Genomic DNA, 20502 nt, shown 5'->3' on the forward strand with positions numbered 1-20502 from the left:
GAAGCCAGAGTTAGCCCAGGCAGGGCTGACCCTGGGATGATGTGTGGGGTGAGAGGCACCGGGAGGGTGTGGAGGGTGGAGGGGGGAATAAACCCAGGCTTTAACGCACAGGCAGGCCAGCAATAAAACCGTCCCGGGGAGGGGTGGCCGCCCACCCCAGCCCCAGCAGCTCATGGCAGTGCTGGCCATGGGGTGCACCCCTGGCACGGGTCCCGCGGCGTCCGCCGGCCCCAGCCGGGGCTCAGGCGTTGGGGTTGTTCTTCATGAGCTCCACGTCGGCATCCACCATCTCCCTCACCAGCTCCTGCAAGGAGGGAGAGAGGCAGATGAGGGCCCCAGTGCAGGGGACGAACGGGCAGCACGTCGGGAGCGCCCTGGAGCACGAGCCCCCCCGGCCCCCCGCAGCAGGACAAGGAGGGGACGGGGATTTGCTGGGCTCTTCCCGCTGCCGCCCTGGCCCCAGCCCCGGTGCGTGTGTCGGTGCGGTGCTGTGCACCGGGGGTGCCTGTCACTGCCATGGTGGCTGCTGTCTTCAAAGCAAGAACCCGGGCAGGGTCACCGAAAATGGGATTTCTCTATGTGCCTGAGTCACCCCACACAGAGGTTCCCCCCTCCCTTCCCCTCCCTGTCGGGTACAAAGCACGCCAGAAAGGCCACTCACATCAAACGTGACTCTCGGCTTCCAGTTCAGCTTTTGTCTGGCTTTGGTACAGTCCCCTTGCAGAAAATCCTGCGGAAAAGAAGAGAGAGGTGCTGTGAGAAGCGTCCACCGTCCCCACCTCGATGGCCTCCCCGTTGCTCGTGCTTCCCTGCGAGCCGAGCGTGGCCGGGGCCACCGTCGGACTCTTCTGAGGACAAAATATTTCTCTTTAAGATGTAATTTTTTAGTGGAAGCTCGTATGCCTATAAATCACCAGGAGGCAGCATCCTTTCACCAGGCTATTTCAGGCCGAAAGAGTTATTCTTTGTTTTTGTGTGCGCGCGGGGTTTGAACTCCAGCCTTACGGCCGTATAATGGTGAACGTTTTATGAGAAGTTGTCATATGTCTTAGTCATGCTATTGAATGAGCTGTTTCAAATTCTTTTTTTCCCCATTTGTTTAAATAATGTAAATCACAGAGCAAACATGACAACTAGTGTCTTTCAAATAAAAACGTGATCACAGACAGATGATGCTGAAAGACTGTTATGAATATGGGTAACCACATGCAACAGTAGTAAACATCCAGCTTTTGAACTCCTACATCTTTTTTTCTATAGTCTTTTGAGCATCCACATGGAGAGAAAAGTCTTAATATCTCATAAAAGAAAAGAAATTCTCTCGAAACCATTACAGAAACCAAGACTTTGGTCATATTCACCTCACTGTTCAAGTATTCTTAAAAATGCTACCACACCAAAACAATCCCAGAACCAGTCATCAAAAATAGCGTAACGAAATTAAACAAAGAAAACAGCTCTTTTGACTGCATTTCTAACTGAATGAAAAAAATGACTGCATCTTCCTTTAAAATTTAAATACTGTGTTTAAATAGCTAGCTTTTTCCAACTGTGTGTGTTGATTTAATAAAATATCTCATCTCTCCTCACAAGCTTCGTTTCTCTGTAGCAGTAAATACTAAAATTATATCTGTCTAGGCTTAAAGAAAACCAAACAAACCCAACTTTGTTAAGGAACAACAAGGCTAAGGCTGAATTCTGCTCTTGCATTTGACTTTATGGTGGTAACACAGCAGGCTGTCCAGAAAAATGCGCGGACTGCCTTTCTTCTCCCTCTTCCACTCTCTGACCAGCGGTGGAGCTAACGAGCATTTTCTGGCTGTAGTTTTTTTAACTCCTGCCCGCACACTACATTTTTCAGATGCTATCTTTTGTGCATGTGTGGTTCAGGTCATGTTAACTTCCAAAATCACCTCATCCTGTGCAGTAAAATGTAGGAAATTCTTCTTCATAATTGTGCTCCAGAAAGCTAGACAGCTCGCTTCCAGGAGCAGAGGAAATCCACCAAAGGAAATACTGCACCGAAGAAGGGGATGTGGAACAAACACGTCTGCTGAGACTATTCCAGGCAGCGTTTTTACTAGTTCAGTCTTTAGGCTAAAAACATTTCAGCCTGCCTTCAGAAAAGAGTAAACAGACGGATCAGAACAAAATGATATGAAAATAAAAAATGCCGTGATTTCCTTAAATTAGACTAAATGATTTCCTACTGCAGCCCTATAATGGGCTTTTAGAAACTGCAGCAGACATTTGAGGCCAAGTCATGCAAAACCGCATCAACTTGAGGCATCCCCTGGAGGGTCGTGTGAATATGGAAAAAATCTTGCAAAATCTGGTTTCAAATGGGAAAGGCGCCCACTAACTTTGATAAAATTTGGATCAGACCCTAATGTGCTCATGGAGGTACACCTTTTATCTGGAGTTTGGTTTAATTTACATTATATACATGTGTATATATGTGCCTGGAAACAAGGAAATCCTTCTTAAAATAATAATTTCAGTATAAAACCAGGTACCTTTTATTCAGTCCTAATTCAAGCCATTAGCTGGAAGTGTTTTAATACCACCTAGTTTTAAGTCATAAAAGCCATATCATAAAACTTAGAGTTTCATTTTTATAAATGCTGTGTAAGTAATAATCTTACATCCACAATCTTTATATCCAAAACATCCTTTGAAACTGAGCCTTATCTAGGATACTGGCTTCTCATTTGAAAAAAATGGACCGGTAAGAGCAGAATGAATTGCCATCGCCTGCTGTATGTAGCTGCATTCTGCTTTTGAACAGCTTGGGAGCAGTCTTTTAACTTTCTTGGACAAATGCTTTTTGTTAAAACAGTTTATCTAAAAAAATACTTTACCTAATTCCAGCCCTTCATTCAAAAACATAAACACTCAGCTGCTGAATAGGCCAAAATAAGGTTGGAGGGAGGTTGCAAATCAGTCGAAGTAAAGTTATTTGCAATGCTGGATTATACATGGAGATAACACAAACAACTAGTGTCCATTTAAGTATTAAAAACCCCGTATTTTTCCTTTAAAACTTCACATGCTTTAACAATGATGCAGTAAAGGTATTACGGCATAATCTGTGAGCAAAAAAAAAAAAAAAGATTTAATATATATGATAATACAAATTCCCCAGCTGACTTAGGTTAAAAGATTTTAAATGGCTCTCCTGAAGAAGTTTGTGTACTTTTGAGGAACACTACTTTGTAGATAGATTCATTTGGAAATAGCATTATGGACAAAATGTCTCCTAGGCACTTTTTAAAATGTTCTCCTACAGAAGTTACTAGGTACAGAGATCAGATGAAACCATAATGTTAACACCATATTACATCTAAATTCAAGGTTTGATTGTATTCTTATTAGTCAAAGTTTCAACACTGAATGGAAATGATGACTGGAACAAAGCTATTCCTGATTAAAGGATTGTATTGCAGTCATGTTTCCTGTATTTTTCTACAAGTAGCTCATAATATGAAAACAATAAGGTAATTACAATAAAATAAGAATATTAAAAAAAGCTTCTCTTGGAACAGAATGACTGCTTGTTTATATTATTTAAGTCTTTCAGTGAAACCAGAGATCCATCTGTCAGGCTTCCAAAAGGAAAAAAATCCACAAAAACCCCGCAACACAAAAAACCCCCTACAACCCAAAAAACCCTCTGGCATGCTGATCATTAAAGTGTATTGATTTTTCAGTGTCAGGGCTTCACTTTCTGGAGGTACAACCAGATCAGAAAGCAAAGAAAGAGGAGGTGAGGTTCCACTGGAGAAAAGCCGGATTTTTTTTGCGGGGTGTTCTCGAAAACCAGCTGCTGCTGCTGAATTTAAACTGCTCAGTATCCCTATTCCTGATGGAAAGGCACCTGATGAAATGATACCACTTCATGTTTTGTATTCCTGCAGGATAACTTTTTCTGTGGCGTTGTGCTTTACATAGTGACAGGAAAACAAAGCCCTTTGACTTCGTGAAAACCCTGAGGATTTAGATACGGAGCTGAGAGTCTGCAAACCTGAAAACACTGACAGGCTTTCTGCTGTTTTTACAGTACTCGGATCATGAACATAAAATTAAGTCTTTGCTCTTAGTTTTCCAATTTGGGAGGAACAAGCCCTTACTTTCCATGCAAATACAGTTAACATAAGTGAATAGTAATGACAAGTTTTACCTGCAAGCTAAGAGTTGGAAACAACATCCAAGTAAATATTTAAAGGGAAGGAAGATGGAAAAGACAGCAGTCAAATTCCCTGTTGCCACTTAATATGAGAGTAAACTCTCCTATGGCTTTATATGCACCTCACTGTCATATGACTGCCTCTCGGAGAAAAGAATGAGTTTATGCAATGAGAGTTTTTCTGTTTTACCTTTTCTGTAAATGAGGCTGTGTAACTGTAGAAAATAACCCTTTATTACTAAATCTGATTCTATGATTATTCAGCTTTATTGTCCAAATGCACACACACAAAAAATACATACAGATAAGCAGAGAGAAATTCGTTATGCAATGCAGTAAGGCGTTTTTAAATTTGGTTTTAAAACCATGAGACAAAAATGTAAAATATTTTAATGTAAATATCACATTTCCCAAGCTCTTGTTCTGAGTGTCATCGCAACTCCTATTTTGACTCGCGCAGTGATTGATCTGGTTTCACTGTGCAATGTATCACTGTCTCATTCAATTAACTTCAACTGAAAATTTAAAGCCTCAAGACAATGTGAGAAAAAGGAGATAGCATGGCCTGAAAGAAGGCCAAGGCTTCCTTTATTACTACAGCTCAGCTGATTCCCTTTAAAAATGTGCCTTCACTGAAGCCAGCGCCGAGCGCCAGTTTTTGCTCTCTCTTACACCAGAATAAAACTGAGATCAAGTCCTCAGTAAAACACCTGCGATGGAATTGTGCCCAGCTCTGCTCGCTGCAGCAGAGACAAGGCTTTACCTCGAAAAATAAACAGACTTGATCTAAGCACACAACAGTTTTACTGTGTCTGAAAAGCGGCCAGGGTTACGTTCACAATCAGCACGACTGCTTGGAAGATGATTTGTTACATCAGAGCTCCCATAAGCAAAGAGCGCAGACCCAGCTCGGTGGAGGCTCTGGCTTGCGTGTTTGGTCTTGTACTCTTTTGCTCGAGAAGTTTTGTCAGGAAGGATTTCAAGAGTCTAGGGGCCAAAGTTTCCTGCAAACCCTGCTTGTGTTTTATTTTCCTTACTTCCTTGTTAGAACCATCGCCTTTCAGCTTTAACTTATCCCATTAAAAGAAAAATTAATAAACATAGCTACTTAATTAGACAACGTTAGCTTGAAGTTTTCTGTTTTCACCAATATCATAGAATCACAGAATAGTTTGGGTTGGAAGGGACTCTTAAAGGTCATCTAGTCCAACCCCCCCTGCAATGAGCAGGGACATCTTCAACTAGACCAGATTGCTCAAAGCCCCGTCCAACCTGACCTTGAATGTTTCCAGTGATGGGGCATCGACCACCTCTCTGGGCAACCTGTGCCAGTGTTTCACCACTCATCGTAAAAAAGTACTTGTATCTAGTCTGAATCTACCCTCTTTTAGTTTAAAACCATTATTCCTTGTCCTATCACAACAGGCCCTGCTAAAAAGTTATATCTCAGTAATGTATACATCAAAGTTTATCTTATGAAATAGTCTCCCCTTTTGTGCACTTTTTGGAGCATTTTTCATAGCAATTTTTAATGAGGGTTCATGTAGCACATCTCAGTAGTAACGTCAGCCCCACAGCATGTATGGGTATCTGCTGCAGCTCATTGCTCGGAGGACAGCCTCGTTAGAGTGTTTGTTGCAAACAGGCAGGAGACCGCATGCATCGCTCACTAGGCAGTTCTTCTACCACCACCCTTATCCCCCACTCCCTAGTGTTCTCCTGCATTTGCCACCAGGCCTGGGGACGTTGTGTCTTAACCCAGATGCGACACTGGAGAGCAGTTCCTGTGACTTCAGCCAAGCTATTCCTGGTGCACACCATTAAGAAAAGTAGTAAGATCTCACTAAATCAGAGCTGTAGAGCCTGTAAACGTGCACCTTGCTGGTGCAAAATTCAATGCACAGTTCAGCTAAGCTCAGGACAAACCCCAGGAGGAGTCACCGTAATAAGCCCTGCGTCTGCTGCGCACTGCTCTGTAAGTACTTCTGGCAATCCATGAGGCAGAGAGCACTGGCTTGATTTCTTTGCAAAGGGCACTGTTTGTTATAATATCTATAGTAACAGGGAAAACCCCAGTGTAATTATAAAGCAAGAGACTCCTATCGCCACGTAAATGTGAGGAGTTTGAAGATAAAACATATCAATGAGCAAAGCCCAAGCCTAACAAGGAACACAGTAAACATCTTCAGGAATTTAAGAGGAGCCGTAATGTGTCGTCGCACAGTTTTCGTTTTTTCTTTCCACTGTTCTTAGAAAAGCAAAGTTGTGGAGCAGTTAGAGTACCAAGGGAATAGAAGAATGCCAGTGAATTTGGTTCCTGATCTAAATTTGTTTTAATGCAGCATGAACAGACTGCTTTCCACTCTTGGGTCAGCAGTCTTTTGCAAAAAGACAGTATTGTTTGCAAAGAACCACAGGAAAAGGCAAAAGCAACCAATAGGCTGAAACACACGTATAACTAAATGCCATTTAAAATAAGAGGCATAATGTTTTTTTCCCCTAGCATGTTTTCCTATGCAAATCCCTTCCCTATTCAGAAAGCTCCATTTTACTAAAACCATGTCGAGGGGGAAGGGGAGGGAGAAGAACGACTTGAGGAAAGGGCAGATTCTGCGCGGCACTGAGTCCCTGCACATCTGATGGACCTCGGCAGGCTGTGAGTGCCGGGCATCCTTAGGGTAAGGTCTTATCTTGGGATTCCACTGTACTCCAGGCGTCAATGCAGGCTGCACCATCAATAAAACCTGAGCACAGCCTTCGCTTTTCCGCCAGGAACCAGGGGCGTTAGAACAGCGGCTTTATCTTATCGGTTTGATAATCTTTAATTTGACCAGCTTCCAAAGGGTTAAGGCAAATGAACTCGGAGCAGCAATAAACATTAGGGCGATAATAACAGTAATGGAGCTTCTCTCCCTCCTCCTCCTCTTCCCCTCCCTCTCCTGTGCCTTTTCCACTTCGCTGCTGCCTATCAGCCCGAGCCGAAGCTGAAGCCAGACCTCTCTTTCAGTATCAGGGGGTGATAAGAGACGCGAAGAAAACAGCGAGCTGTCTGGTCTGCTCAGGAAGTCGGGGACGGGCGGTATTGTCCATCAGCGGGGCCACGCGGCGGCCGGAGGCCGGGAACAATGCTCCGCTCCGGGGAAATGGGTTCACTCAGCGCCGGCCCTGGCAGCCCCACCGACACCGCAGATAAAAACGGCGAAGCAGGGAGAGCCGGCCCAGGGTACCTCGGGACCCTCGTTGCCAGACCCTAATCGCTTTGACGAAGGTGGTACCCCGGTTAATTGACGCTGGGAGGAGAACGCGTGCAGACCTCAGCCACAGTGCAAGCGCCAGCGGAGCTGCAGGCACAAGAGCCCCTCGCGGGGCTGAGCATTACTCAGATCTGTCCATTTGCCAAGTGAAGCCTGAGAAAACGTCTTGGCCAGTGCCGTCCCTCGAGCCAGATAAAATTCCTCCCGAATTACAGCCCGATATCCCTGAAGCCAGTGCTGAATTCCACTCGCTTTGGATCCGGAGCTGAGCTCGCTCATCGGGAGCCGTCCCGCAGAGGAATTGGCGTAGCGCCGCGCCAGGGCATCCCGCAGCAAGTTGGGCCACGGGTGCTTTTCAGGATCCCACGCATGAGGCAGGCTGAAGGGTGTTCCCCCCGCAGCAGGGAAAGCCCCGCTGCTGCAAACAGCAAAATTCCTGCAGCTGGCTGCGGTGAGGCGGGTGCTTCCCTCCCTCTCAGTTTGCCCCGAGGCCCAATTCTGTGCTCCTGGGAAGACCTGGAAGGCGTTCCCCAGCTTGGATGCAAGTGTAATTGTAACCTCAGCTCACGGCTCTGCAAAACGCCAAAGAGGCTTCCGAATGGCGAGATCGTTTCTAGTTTACAGGAGTGCCTCTGCTGAAAAAGCAAGGAACTTCTGGAGGAGAGGAAAAAGATCAAACCCACTCCATTTGCCATGTACAGACCATAATTATGATAGTTCAGGTGTTAGCGCTGGACACATAACCGCTTGCTTTCTGATATGGCATACCTAGTCATCCAACCACACCCATTACGGCTAAAAATCTTTAGCACGTTTGCTAAAATGCAAACTTATACTTAAATGCTATATGTTATTATGAACCGGACTAAGCTTTTCCAACTCTTCTAACAAAACAGAACTGCTCTTCGCCAATGCCGGTTGAAGGTGGTACCGCTCCCATTGGCTGTCACTGCCCCGTAGCCTGCCTGCTGATAGGAAATGATGTGTGAGCCGACCCTTGCATGCTTCAAGCTAACCTGTGCATAAAGAGGTGTCTGAATAACCTGGATTTTGCACCACATGGGTTGGAAACATTTGTGCATTTTCTCTTTGCAGCAGAGGTTTTGTGGAGGTTGTATGCAAGCACGTTTCTTCAGGCTCCCTGGCCAGATGGTAGAGAGGATGCCTGTGTGTCACCTTCACATCACTAAAACCCAAGATCCTGGGAGGGATGAACCTCTTTCATACAGGTGGAGATCAGCTGCAGTATAGGAAAACAACAGGTTCCTTCTCTTTTCACTGGTACCGCCAAGTCCTGCTTTTGTTCACTCATAAATGTGCTTGCTTCTTGCTTCACCACGGCCTGTTCTCTACTCCGACAACAATTTTGGGGAGGGGAAGAGTAAGATAATCATGTTTTCATCGTACATAGGTTTATTGCCACACAGTATGTATTATTTAGGCAAGGGCATGGTACTTTTAAAAATTATTAAATGCAATTCTCACGATTTTTTTAAACCACTCATTATTTTTCTCATTGCTCCCTACTCTTCACATTTTCTACAAACATCAGGAAATCACTCTGTGAAGCTGTTTGATTTCAGTGGGGTTTATTGTGCAGTAATGGCTGCATTTCTTACTGGAAACGGAATATGGCCCCTAGGATTAGCTGTCTTCACCGACTGACATGTCAAGATGAATAGGAAAATTGATAACCCCAGAAATCCATGCTGCAAGGCTATTTAGTTTCTTCTCTTCTTCCACTAAAAAATACTTCATTTATAACAACTTATATTGGAAATGTTAATATAGTCAAATACCACATGATAAGCAACAAAACAATAAACATTACGGCAGTGATCTTGTATTCTACCTATAGATATTTATCTATCTACCTTCAGAGCATGAAGCAGCAATGTGATGAATGCAGGTCTATGATTAGTGGGATATTACTACTCCATAGGATGAATTCTTTATTTTGTACCGGATGCATTGCTTCTGGTGATTTTACTACCTCTATGGATATTCACATCTCTGAAAAAATGAAGGCATTTGTTATGTTAACATCAGAATGATACTAAATTTTTTTTTGGAAGGGTGTGCTGTTATATTTGCCCTAATAAAAATATTAATTTACTCAAAATGTCATTTTTCATCTAAAGAGCATGTCATCGGAAAATTCTAACCACCTGTGACAGAAATAGCTGTCTTTGCTCTGTGTTCAGTGCACATCTCACTACTCTGAAGGCTTGGCTGTGACTCAGGCTGGGCAGGAGAGATGACGCTCCCTTCCTTACTTGTTATATTGATACATGAACCTCTGTCTCTCTGAAGCTTGTGGTAAGACTGGGGGGGGAAAGGACAGAGAGGGGATGGATACTTCTCTCTTCCTGTCTTCCTCCCTGCTATGGATTAACTAGTACAACAGAGTTATCATGGAGGATGGCTAGTCATTTCTCATGGCTTGAAAAACAGTTGTAAAATACTCCCTCCCTGCAGTAAGGGGGATGAAGAAGGGAGCTGCCACTTCTCTGGACAAAGCAGTTACGTACTGCCTTTTACTGCTGGCTGTTTTTTTAGAAGCAGCCACCCTCTACACGGTCATAAACCTGACCTAATTTATGGGACGCATCACCTCTCCCCCACCCCCGCATTCCAATTTCTCACTAAAGCCCCCATCTGATTTGAAAACCCTTTTCAAGACACAATATACAGAAAGAATTTAAGCTGTGAAAGGCTTAAAGGGAGCTCATGAGCTGAGGCTTTGTTACCCAAGGAAAAAAACCAAACATTTCAAACACAGTATATGGAGGGGACTCAGGATGGGATACCATGGGGCTCCTGTCTGCAAAAATGAAGCTATCCTTGCCTGAACACCTCTAATTACAAAGCAAGCAATGGTCCACAAAAGGGTTAAAATAAAACAAGGTAGGATAATTTCTGATTCTGAGTACGTCCCAAATGTATTCTCCAGCGTGCCTGATAGAGAAGGAAGTCCAAGCAGTGGCCTTTCACATGACATCATAAAAGCCTAATTTATCACCAGCCACCAAACATCTAGAAAATCATAACATCCTTTCAGGAAAACCATGTGCAAAATAATCAGATCTACTTTGATGAAAGCTTTAGTGCTTGAGTCCAAGTAGGACACTACAAAGAATAACCCTTTGCAGGTACTGGCATACAACAAAGCAGGTCACATTTAATGTTTCAAACTCACGCTTTATCCATTAAAAGGCTTATGCATTTCCTGCCCATAAACAAACTTACTTCTATTCTGCATGTGTGTTCAACCAAGACTGCTAAGATAAAACACTGGTCACTGGTAAGTCCAGGCAAGGTAGCCAGCTGAATATTTCCTTTCTAGATGAAAAGCATGCTATTGCTTCAAATAAGGGCACTGTGCTCCCGGCTCTCTTGTCTCACCATCCCTTGCAAATGTGTTAAGGATGTGGACTGAGTATTGCCACAGCATCTCACAGCTCTTGAAAGGATGAAGCCCTCCCAGCACACTCAGCATCATGGCTACACCAAACCAAGGGGTGCATTCCACCTGATAACCTCCAAAACACTGCAAAAGACACTCCCCTCTGTCTGTCCAAGGCTCTCACTGTTCTGGCTCTTTTGCATCATCATTTTTTGCTGGCCAGTGTAACCTGACTGTCTTGATGGAAAAATACTGCTCAGCAAGCAGCATATCTCCGTAAAACCGATTGGTTTCACGTTTGCAAATGAAATCAAACAAGTCCACTTTTTGTGTTGATTAGGTAGACAAAACAGATTGCAAAGCAATTAATGAATGGCTACAAATATCAGCTACATGGCATTCAAGATTTTTTTTGTAATGTAAATTGGTTGGTGTGTATTTAAAGATGCACAGATTCCAATAGCCATTCAGTTCACCGATCCTGCTGCTTAATAATCTGACCCTTAGGCTCCTGCTGGTCAATGGCCACAGGTTCTTCTGGTCTGACTGGAAAAATAACCGGATTTTCCACACCATTCTTGGTAGTTTGTTGTTGCATGTTCTCTGATCTTGGTTAATTAAAATAACTTCCTATTACATTTCCTGCACACGAAAGCCCGGAAAAAAAACCCCACCATAGTTTTTCCTATTCTATCTTTCACTTTCTCTCAGAGCAGACATCCAACCCACCACAAAATCTTCCAAGAAATCAATAAAATTAATACAACTATTTTATTTTCTTTTAAAGATCAGTATTTTGTTCTCTTCCATCCTTCCCCTTCCTTGGTATTTAATTTCTCTCACTTTCCTTGTTGTTTAAATCTTTCCCATGTTTTGGCTAATTTATTTTCCTGTAAAATCCCATTTATCTCTTTTTATTGCAAGACATTTTTCTTTCCTAATTTAATGTCTCTCCCAATCTTTTTCACTCAAGCTCCTCCCGTTTATCTTTTGAGCATCATTCTGTTCCTAACAAACATAATCTTAAACCTGGCCTTACTTCCCCATCTATCCTTCACCCTCAAAATACATCACCTCACACTGAAATTTTGTTCTCCTCATTTCTGCTCTAGCGATCCTCTCACTTGAATATTTTTCCATTTTTTTCCCAGGTATTCTCTATGTATCTCACAGATTTGGTCCTTTTTCTTTTCCAGTGGTACTCCATCACATCACAGAAGTGCCAGCTTTCTTTTCACTCTGGTTCTGAATTTTGTGTAGAATATTGCAGGGCTTGGGAGACAATTTATATTACCACTAACACAGCAGAGGTTTGCTGACAGGGCTGAAACTATGTCGAAATAAGTTTTAAAAAAGCAAAAAGGTCTTCTAAAGCTTACAGTGCCAGTTTCAGTAGAGGTAAAAAGCAGATTCATTTACTGCTACTACTGTTCACAGTAGCTGCCTATAAAATTCCACAGATTTGGCAGTGCGTTCACCATATATACTTTAAAAGCGTGCATAATATGCTCTGTTTCTTTCCAAAGCATCACCAAATGCAAATACCACCTCTTGAAATCTGTCCTCTCAATGACCTTCTTCTCTTAAACACTTTCAATTAAACAAGAAAGGAATTTTTGATCTGTTACCAAAAATTCTTCATTATTTCACCCTCCAGCAGTCAAATATGAAAGAGCATTACAGAAGGAAAACAGCTAGCATTTTCTAATGGTCCTGCCCTACTTACCAAACCTCCTTTAGTTCCAGAATTAAAAAGCAAGCAAACTACTCAGACATATACACAGCAGTAGGCGTGGGCTCAGAATACTCCAATGCTTTCACCTGCATAATGTTTAAAATGCAAGATGCCTCATCCATCACTTGATTCCTTTACAAGGAAAGCGTCTCTTGAGACCATTCACACAGGAATCATCTATTGCCAAGTTTCGATATGAAAGACAGAGCTGTTCCTCAGACAAGCAATCCTATTTTTCATTCACGTTTTGGCAAGGCAGAGATGGCAGGTAAGGAAGGGTCTCATCATATGTTGCACGAACACAGGAATGGCAGCCCTTTCTCTGAATATCCATCAAAGTCAAATATCACCTCCTGGAATATTCCGTTAGAATTCATCTACAACTTGCATCTCTTTTCCAGTGCAGGTCACCAATAAACCTTATGGCTTGGTTTACTTTGTTTGATGTATTCCAATGCAATGGGCAATATGTATGAACACATAAAGCCATGAATGACAGAACTGTCATGTATCTACCGAGAGTCTAAAAAGCAGCTGAAGAAAGCTAGATAAACATCTTGGCAGCTTCATTCCACTTGTAGCCTGAGCAAGACTTCAACTAGATTTAATACCATTTAGGCAAAATAGAACTGCTTCACAGCAGCGCTACAATGACTATGAAGGACCACCAGAGAAGAAAGATACAGATTTTATATAATTAAGCAATAGTAATGACATTACGATGGCAAGAAAGCACTCTCTTTGCCATTTTACAAAGCTGGGAGGTGGCACGATTTAGGGACTTGACCAACACCTTGGAATGCGAGGGAGGAGCAAGGAGAGAACCCAGGCTGTATCCCACCACTTCCCTCTGATATATAGCTCACTGCAGATAAAACAGCCGAAGCATTCACATCACAGTGCATCTGGCATCATTTGCCCTGAATAAGTCCTTGCCATTGATGTGTAGTGAGCAGCCCCTCAGTAGAAAACTGCTTCAAGGATGAGTGGACATACAGCACCTTGATGCAGCAGGTGACTTATTTAACCACATATTTCTTTTTTGTCTAAAGTTTCACTTCTATTTCTGCCCCTGGATTTTCTTTTATTGCTTCTTTGACACAAAAATCAAGTTCTCACCCTAGTATTATTAAAAAGTTATCATCGCTTGCTCAACTTTTCCCCTCCAGGCCCCTGTTATTGACTTGGGAGTAACAGAACTCATGAGTTTATTGGTTTGTATTCTGTGCACTAAAGACTTAATTTTAATCTGTTCAAAGATTTTCTCTACATATAAAAGATCAGAGCAAAAACTTAACATGTAAAAGAGTTGAGATTTGTATAATCACAGGATCCCAGAACTTTCTGCTTTATGAAAACAAAACAAAAGGATAATATGATATTAATTACAGGACTGCAAAGGTTGGCAATACAGAACAAACAAAAATGTATTTCACTTCACTGTTGTTCAGGCAGGGATTCACTCTGTCATTTGCAAGGAAGGAACCTGCAGTGCACTGATGCTGCAGCCTACAGTAGAATGATTTCCTTTTCCCCCGATTTAATTTTCACTCCAAAAGACATCAGACTTCATCAAAACTTTTTAGAAGGGCGTCATCCCATGCATTTTTTTTTTTTTAAAAAGGAAATGTAAAAGCATTCAAACTTATCACAAAAGCTGCTCAACACTTTATAAACTTTTGCCAAGGTATCCAGAAATTAATAATTAAACCTCCACTTACTAGTAGAAAAGTATCAGAAAAGACTTCACGTTCTGATGATGTACTACTACCTGTTCAACAGTGCTACCCACAACGTCTCACTGTAGTAGCACAGCTGAAGCATGAAACAACCAAAAGCTTTAGTAACCAGAAAAACCCAAAGCAAAATGATACTACAGCTTCTAAATGAGCTTCACAATACACTAGCACACAGTATATGGCAGAACTGCTATTTCTGTGGTACTGACGTTTGATTTGAAAATATAAAGACTGAAATTGTTCACTGATATAAAAAAAAAACCAACCCATGTTAATCTAGATGGGCTGTCTGTCAGTTTACACTAAGAAGACCCAAATAAACCAATTGTATCTTTTTAAACTAAAACAGTATATATTTTAACAGCATATAGTGCAGCAAAGTCCCATGAGCTTACTGTTCCATACAGGCAGTGAACTGAGAGAGCTCTGAGTTTTCATAGCATCTTTTGGCATAATTTATATTTAAATAATAACAGTCAGAATCATTTTCATCAACATGAAAAAGAAGTTCAGATCTAATCAAGAGACAGCACTGTCTCCTGACACTGCCTGCTCTATGCTTGCTTGAGCACGTAGGCAGCAGCTGGCACTTCCATGGCTTGATCATTACTATTGCTCTTCAAATTATGCCTGTCACACAGGTTAGGAAAACATGAGTAATTAAACATAAACAGCGTCATAAAATAATAGTAAGAAAAAAATTAATAATCATCCAAAAGAGTGTTTGGGGCACCTCCCTAAACCACCTTGGATTTCTGCCCCTTCTGCTCAGACAGTTTTCCTCTGTGTACTTTTTAATTATTTCCTTCATGACTCCTTTAAGGCAAAGAAGTTTGTAGAGGCCCAAAAAACCCATGTATTAGAACTGATGAGAACAGTGATATGCAAAAAAGAGAAATGCCAATTAAATGTTCTCTGAACTACTGCAGGCTGATTTTGAATTGCTTATAGCAAAGACTTACGCCTCACTATGACACTGCTAGTTCAAGATGCCTGCATTTTAAATGCAAAATTTCAGAAGCAGCTTGCTGCTTATTTGAACCATGCACTACAGCTGGTCACTGGATGCAGTATCTCTCTTCTGGCCCATGAGCTCATTATACCAAGTTCAGTATTTAAACCATATGCAGGTCAATGCAGAAATTCTTCAGTCCTGCAGCCCCAGCAGTACATGTAGGTGTATGCCTCTTTTTGCTCAAATAGTCAACAACCAAACTCATTCCTAGCTCATTTCTCTTACAAAAACAGCATAAACCAACACAGGAATAAAGACTGAGACTTTGGACCATGTTATTAACAATCCTAAGCAGGTTCTCGCAGTCTATTTTTGTGCACATGGTTACTGGAACTGAGCATGCAATTCTGGTAATTGCATACAAAAATGACCAGCTACATGAGTAACGGGACATTTTCCATCTGCAATTATTATTGTGTAGGACCTGTGTGAAATGTGTGATCCTTTGTGTTAGCGGACATGCAAATATTAGGTAAAAAGATAGTTTTCAGCTGCTTTACATCCAGAGTAGTTATTCACGTATCTAACCAAAAGGTGCAACCAACTCGATTTACTCCTACTTGGTCTGTGTTTTGCATGGGTATGAATTAGACAAAGTACAATGTAGGGAAGACTCGTGCCTGTCTGTGTAAGAAGAAAAGTAAGTGCAGCAACATACATAATATTTAACACATTCAAATGAGTGCATTAAAAGCACATTTAGAGAGGGTTCTTGTTCTCACTGGGTAATTTTTGCTCAGGTGTGTGCCTTAAGTTATGTATTTTCATACAAACTTCAGCACCTCTCTGAAATAAAGCTCTTCTTCCCACAAATCTAAGTGCTTCGCTTTCTATATTCAAGATCGAAATTGTTCAGTTAACCGCATCGGAGGTGCTAACTAGCGTACTAAAAGTACGTCAGCAATTCAATACACCTGCTTAAGCTATCTAACAGAATGCTTTGGCGGGGAATTCCCATTTCTGGGGGGAAGGGACTTGCATGTTGTCATGCAAACTCCCACTGAAATCAACAGGAGCCTGGCCAAGCAGTGACTGAGTGGGCTAAATACAGCCAAGCTTTGTAATGTTCATCATCACTGCTGGTAGCATCCCACCAGGCGAAACTCACAAATTTAACAGTAGGAAGAAATGAACTGTCTGCATCTGCCATTATTCCTGCTCTTTATATATCTCCTTGATTTAGTCCTTTCCACTAGCTTGACGTAGAGGCCACTAAACTCAGCAGCAGATTATCTCCTTAACTTCAGGGTTTGCTTTAAGATCTTTTTTCTTGGCATCAACAGATAACATAGGATGCGTATCCAGCTTGGTTTGTCCTTGGACCGAGTGTCCTTGGACATTCTCGGTATCTCCAATTCATGATTCTTTTGCTCTTCCCTTTGATGTTTTTCTACTACACTTTTTTTCCTTTTTCACCATTACCTTCCTCCCCACCTCCTTAAAGGCTCCCCCCCTTGCCTTCCTATTCCCCAGCTGAGTGCAATCCCCATCTTCTGCTTTCCGAAGGCTTTTCTACCTTTCACATGTATGAATATATACACTTCAATTTTTGGTCACATCTCTGGAGAGGGTGTTCAGTTAAGCTGGCTCCCTCCACTAATCAGCTTTCCAGCAGAGTTTGCTTGCCAAGACTGGGGCAAATTATACTAAGATTCATTAATTAAGATATAATAAACTCCACTTACTATTTACCAATGTGCCATATGTGGGGGGGGTGGGGGTGTGTGTGTATGAAACCAGGAGACCCTGTGGCTGGTTTATGGACCCAAAGTCTTTCCAGGAAGGTCACAATTCTCCAAGATATCTCCTCACATTAAGTTTTGCACTTGGATTTCGAATTTAGCTGAAAGATGTGTAAAAACACATGCAGTCAGACAGCTCCTTGGCTATACATCTAAGGAAGCTCAAAGCGTAAGTTATTACTTCCAAAGTCAATTGTAACTTATGCTCACTAAATTGGCTCCAGATCCACCCTTTTCAGACAGTAGTATAGGAATAATTTATTCTTTTGGTGAAAAGCACCCATTTTAGCTAAACCACACCCCCAGCTGGGAGTCTCACCAGCAGAAGTGCCAAAGGCAGAGGGATTCAGAGGCACACAGGGCTATTGGAGGCCAGCGGAACAGGGGTGAATAAAGCACAGTATGTAATAGTGTCTGTCAGCACGCTGAAACGTATAACCTCTCCCTAATGCAGGGGGTCAGCAACACAAATCCGAGAGGAAAATTTGTTCCTGTGGTTCAATCATCACGTTAGACGAAGAGGTTTCCTTGCTTTTAACATCCATGCAATTTATACCAGAAGCCTTACGGATAGTGCTGAAACCATTGCAGCTTTCTGGGGACCTAATGTTTTGATCTATGCCCTCAATGTGTATCTTGTTTTCTCCCATCAAGAAAATGCTGTACCTAAATATGGCAGGAGAGGTTTGAAAGCTGTAATTTTAGACATCTAACCCAGATACCAAGTTAAGAGCTTAACCAACACAGAGATATAAAATCTACATAAACTAGGAACTTTTCTCTCACTAATTACACTGGAAACGTGAGTTAAATGACTTACATGAATTCAGCCCCTTCCAATGGCAGCAGTGACTTGAAGCGATTTGCTCCACCAGAGACTTAACTTCCCCATGAGGGATTGCTTCACTAGCTATCTCCAGAAACACTGACCCACATACCTTGCAAAGGCTTTTCTTTCCCCAGGTGAACTCCTGCTTCACCAGCTATCCAACAAGAACCTCCTCATACGAGATCTTTAATAGCAGCAGCTGCTGAAGGAAAGGGAACTGCAGAAACACACTTGTTGCCAAACTGTGCATTTAAATGGAAGGAGGAGAAACAGATGGGGAAATCACTCTTCAGACAGTGCTTACTAGCACAATCAGCACCTGAGGCAGCACTTATTCAGGTGCTGAAATTACAGAGGTAAGTTTTATGATGAGAAATCTATTCCTCATATGACAGCTATATTTCTCATCATGGATCATAAAAAGCAGATGATCCAACAGATAACTACTTGATTGCAATGTGCACCACAATAAACCCGTCAACTTTCTGTTTTGTTTTACGACCCTGGTTACAGCTGGAATGCTTTCAAGAAGGATGCTGATGTTCACTTTGGGTACAAACTGACTCAGGGCACTTCTGGATTGCTACTTATGCGGTAGTAGATAACAAGAATAATGAGAAATGATAGCAGAATTACGTCCAATTTTGCTACCGGGAAGATCACTATATTACCACCAATATAACTTTATTGAATATTTTTCTTGGATGGGACCATAAAGAGGATTCTTAATTGTCTAACACATTTCTCTTCCCTTTCAGTCAAACAAACTGTTCCTTTCAGTCCTCTATTTCCTCTTACGTTACAGACTTTTCCACAACTACGAATTCAATAATAGTAATGATAGTAATAAAACAGGTATTTGTAGTAACACACGCAGTTCCATATTTCTATAACAACAACAGTAATTTCTTATCTTTACATAGTATTTGTTGTCAGGTCATTTCTAATTCTTGTCCTCTCAGAGGTGGACAAAAAGGTGAAACTACTTTTCCAAGGTTGCAGAGCAAGCCTCTATGTATTGTAAATGCAAGCTTTGCTGTAATTCAACACCCCAAAGAGACACGTTACCAAAAGCAATTTTTAAAAAGACTTAAAGATCTGCTCTTGAAGATTGTTGTGATCTCAGCAGAGCACTAAAATTGGAAAAAAGTTGTCCTTACTGATGTGCAGTCTGCCTCTTTGCTTGGCAAGGTTACAACCCCATTAAACAAAACAAACCAAACTAACCCTCTGGTCTTGCACAACTCTGCCAGGAGGGCTTGCAAGTTCTCTGGACAATTGAGGTTGCTCTTAAATTGTGGGGTTGATTCATCACATGTTGAAATCAACAACACTGAACCATAGCTCAATATTCAAATCAGTTCTGCATGGAGGAACAGCGTTTTTGTAACCAGCCAGGACATTGAGTCACTTCATTCTTGACCTTAACCAAATGGTTAAAGCAATATATACTTCATATTGCCCTGCAAGAGCTCAGCTGTGCTTGGTATTAGCAAAGACTTTCATTCATTCCAAGTACCAGACTTCAGCCATTTTTTTTCTGACTGCATGATAAAATTCAGATGTTTTAAAAAGATCCTTCTTCCCTACATGTGCCCACCCAAGCAGCAGCAGCAGGGTTTCTGCTAAAACCTGACAATGAAATTTGCCTTTGGAGAAAGACCAAGCATGGAAAACTTTACTGTAAACAACAATTGTTTCAGAAAATTATGAGTGCACCAGCCTGGGGTAGGGGAGTTATAAAGGAACATATTTTGCCAGCTCAAATTCAACAGACCTTATCAAGCTCCCACCTTCTTAATGCACCATGAATACAGACCCTTAAAGTCTCTTATTTACAGTCCAGGCCTCCTCCCCTGGACCTATGGTGGTCTGATCAGCCCTTCACCTTGAATCTCACCCTTCCTCCAAGCAGCAGCAGAGAGCTTAACCTGCATCTGTAATCTTATTTCTGCCCCAATTGATGGGGAATCCAGGCTGTTCCTCCATGAGGCTAGTGAACTCATACACCCTGGACTGAGCACCAAACTCCCACGGTGTTTTGCTCAGTTACACAAATGCATTTTTCTTTTGCAATAGTTCCAGTAGAGACACAGCCAGCTCCTAAGGGGACTCTAAGTGGCAGATATCTGTCCCCAAAGCCAACTGTGCCTTTGTGTCTGCTAAATCACTGAGCTACTTGCGTTGAGTAGCTAGAAACAGAAATGAAGGGACTGAGCCCATCTTTTTCCTTGAAATCTTACCCTACAGGTACGGGAGAACTGCATGGAGGAAGAGAAACAAAGACTAAATGATGGAGAAAAGTGCTGTGCTCTGGATCCACAAGGAAAAAATGGGCAGGAATAGGGACTGCACTTACCAAATAAATGGGATGTCTCTCTGTTGCAAGGTAGGTGTTCTCACTGAAGGTCCTATAGATGCTTATGTGTCATTAAGATGATGAAAGGAGCTTTAACACCTGCCTGGTTGTGTGCAAACAATGCCCCATCAAGACCTAGGTCATGCTACATGTAATAAAGTACTTATCAGATGGAAACAAATGCACTGGTGGGGGGGGGGGGGGGGGGGGGAAGAGGGGGCCCAATTTGGAAGAGAG

At 42.1% G+C, this 20502-nt stretch overlaps 1 protein-coding gene across 1 annotated transcript in view; it reads right to left on the reverse strand.

The window, feature by feature from the left end:
* Nucleotides 1-241: 241 nt before the first annotated feature.
* The window catches only part of GMDS (GDP-mannose 4,6-dehydratase), a 426651-nt gene continuing 406390 nt past the window's right edge, over nt 242-20502 (reverse strand). The window contains exons 10-11 of the mRNA XM_010573292.1: nt 662-730; nt 242-304 (exon numbers count right to left, since the gene is read on the reverse strand). Coding sequence (XP_010571594.1) covers nt 242-304; nt 662-730 — 132 coding nt within the window. The remainder of the gene's footprint in view (nt 305-661; nt 731-20502) is intronic.

This window comes from Haliaeetus leucocephalus, unplaced genomic scaffold (assembly GCF_000737465.1).
Source record: "Haliaeetus leucocephalus isolate CR32 unplaced genomic scaffold, Haliaeetus_leucocephalus-4.0 Scaffold373, whole genome shotgun sequence".
Taxonomy (NCBI): domain Eukaryota; kingdom Metazoa; phylum Chordata; class Aves; order Accipitriformes; family Accipitridae; genus Haliaeetus; species Haliaeetus leucocephalus.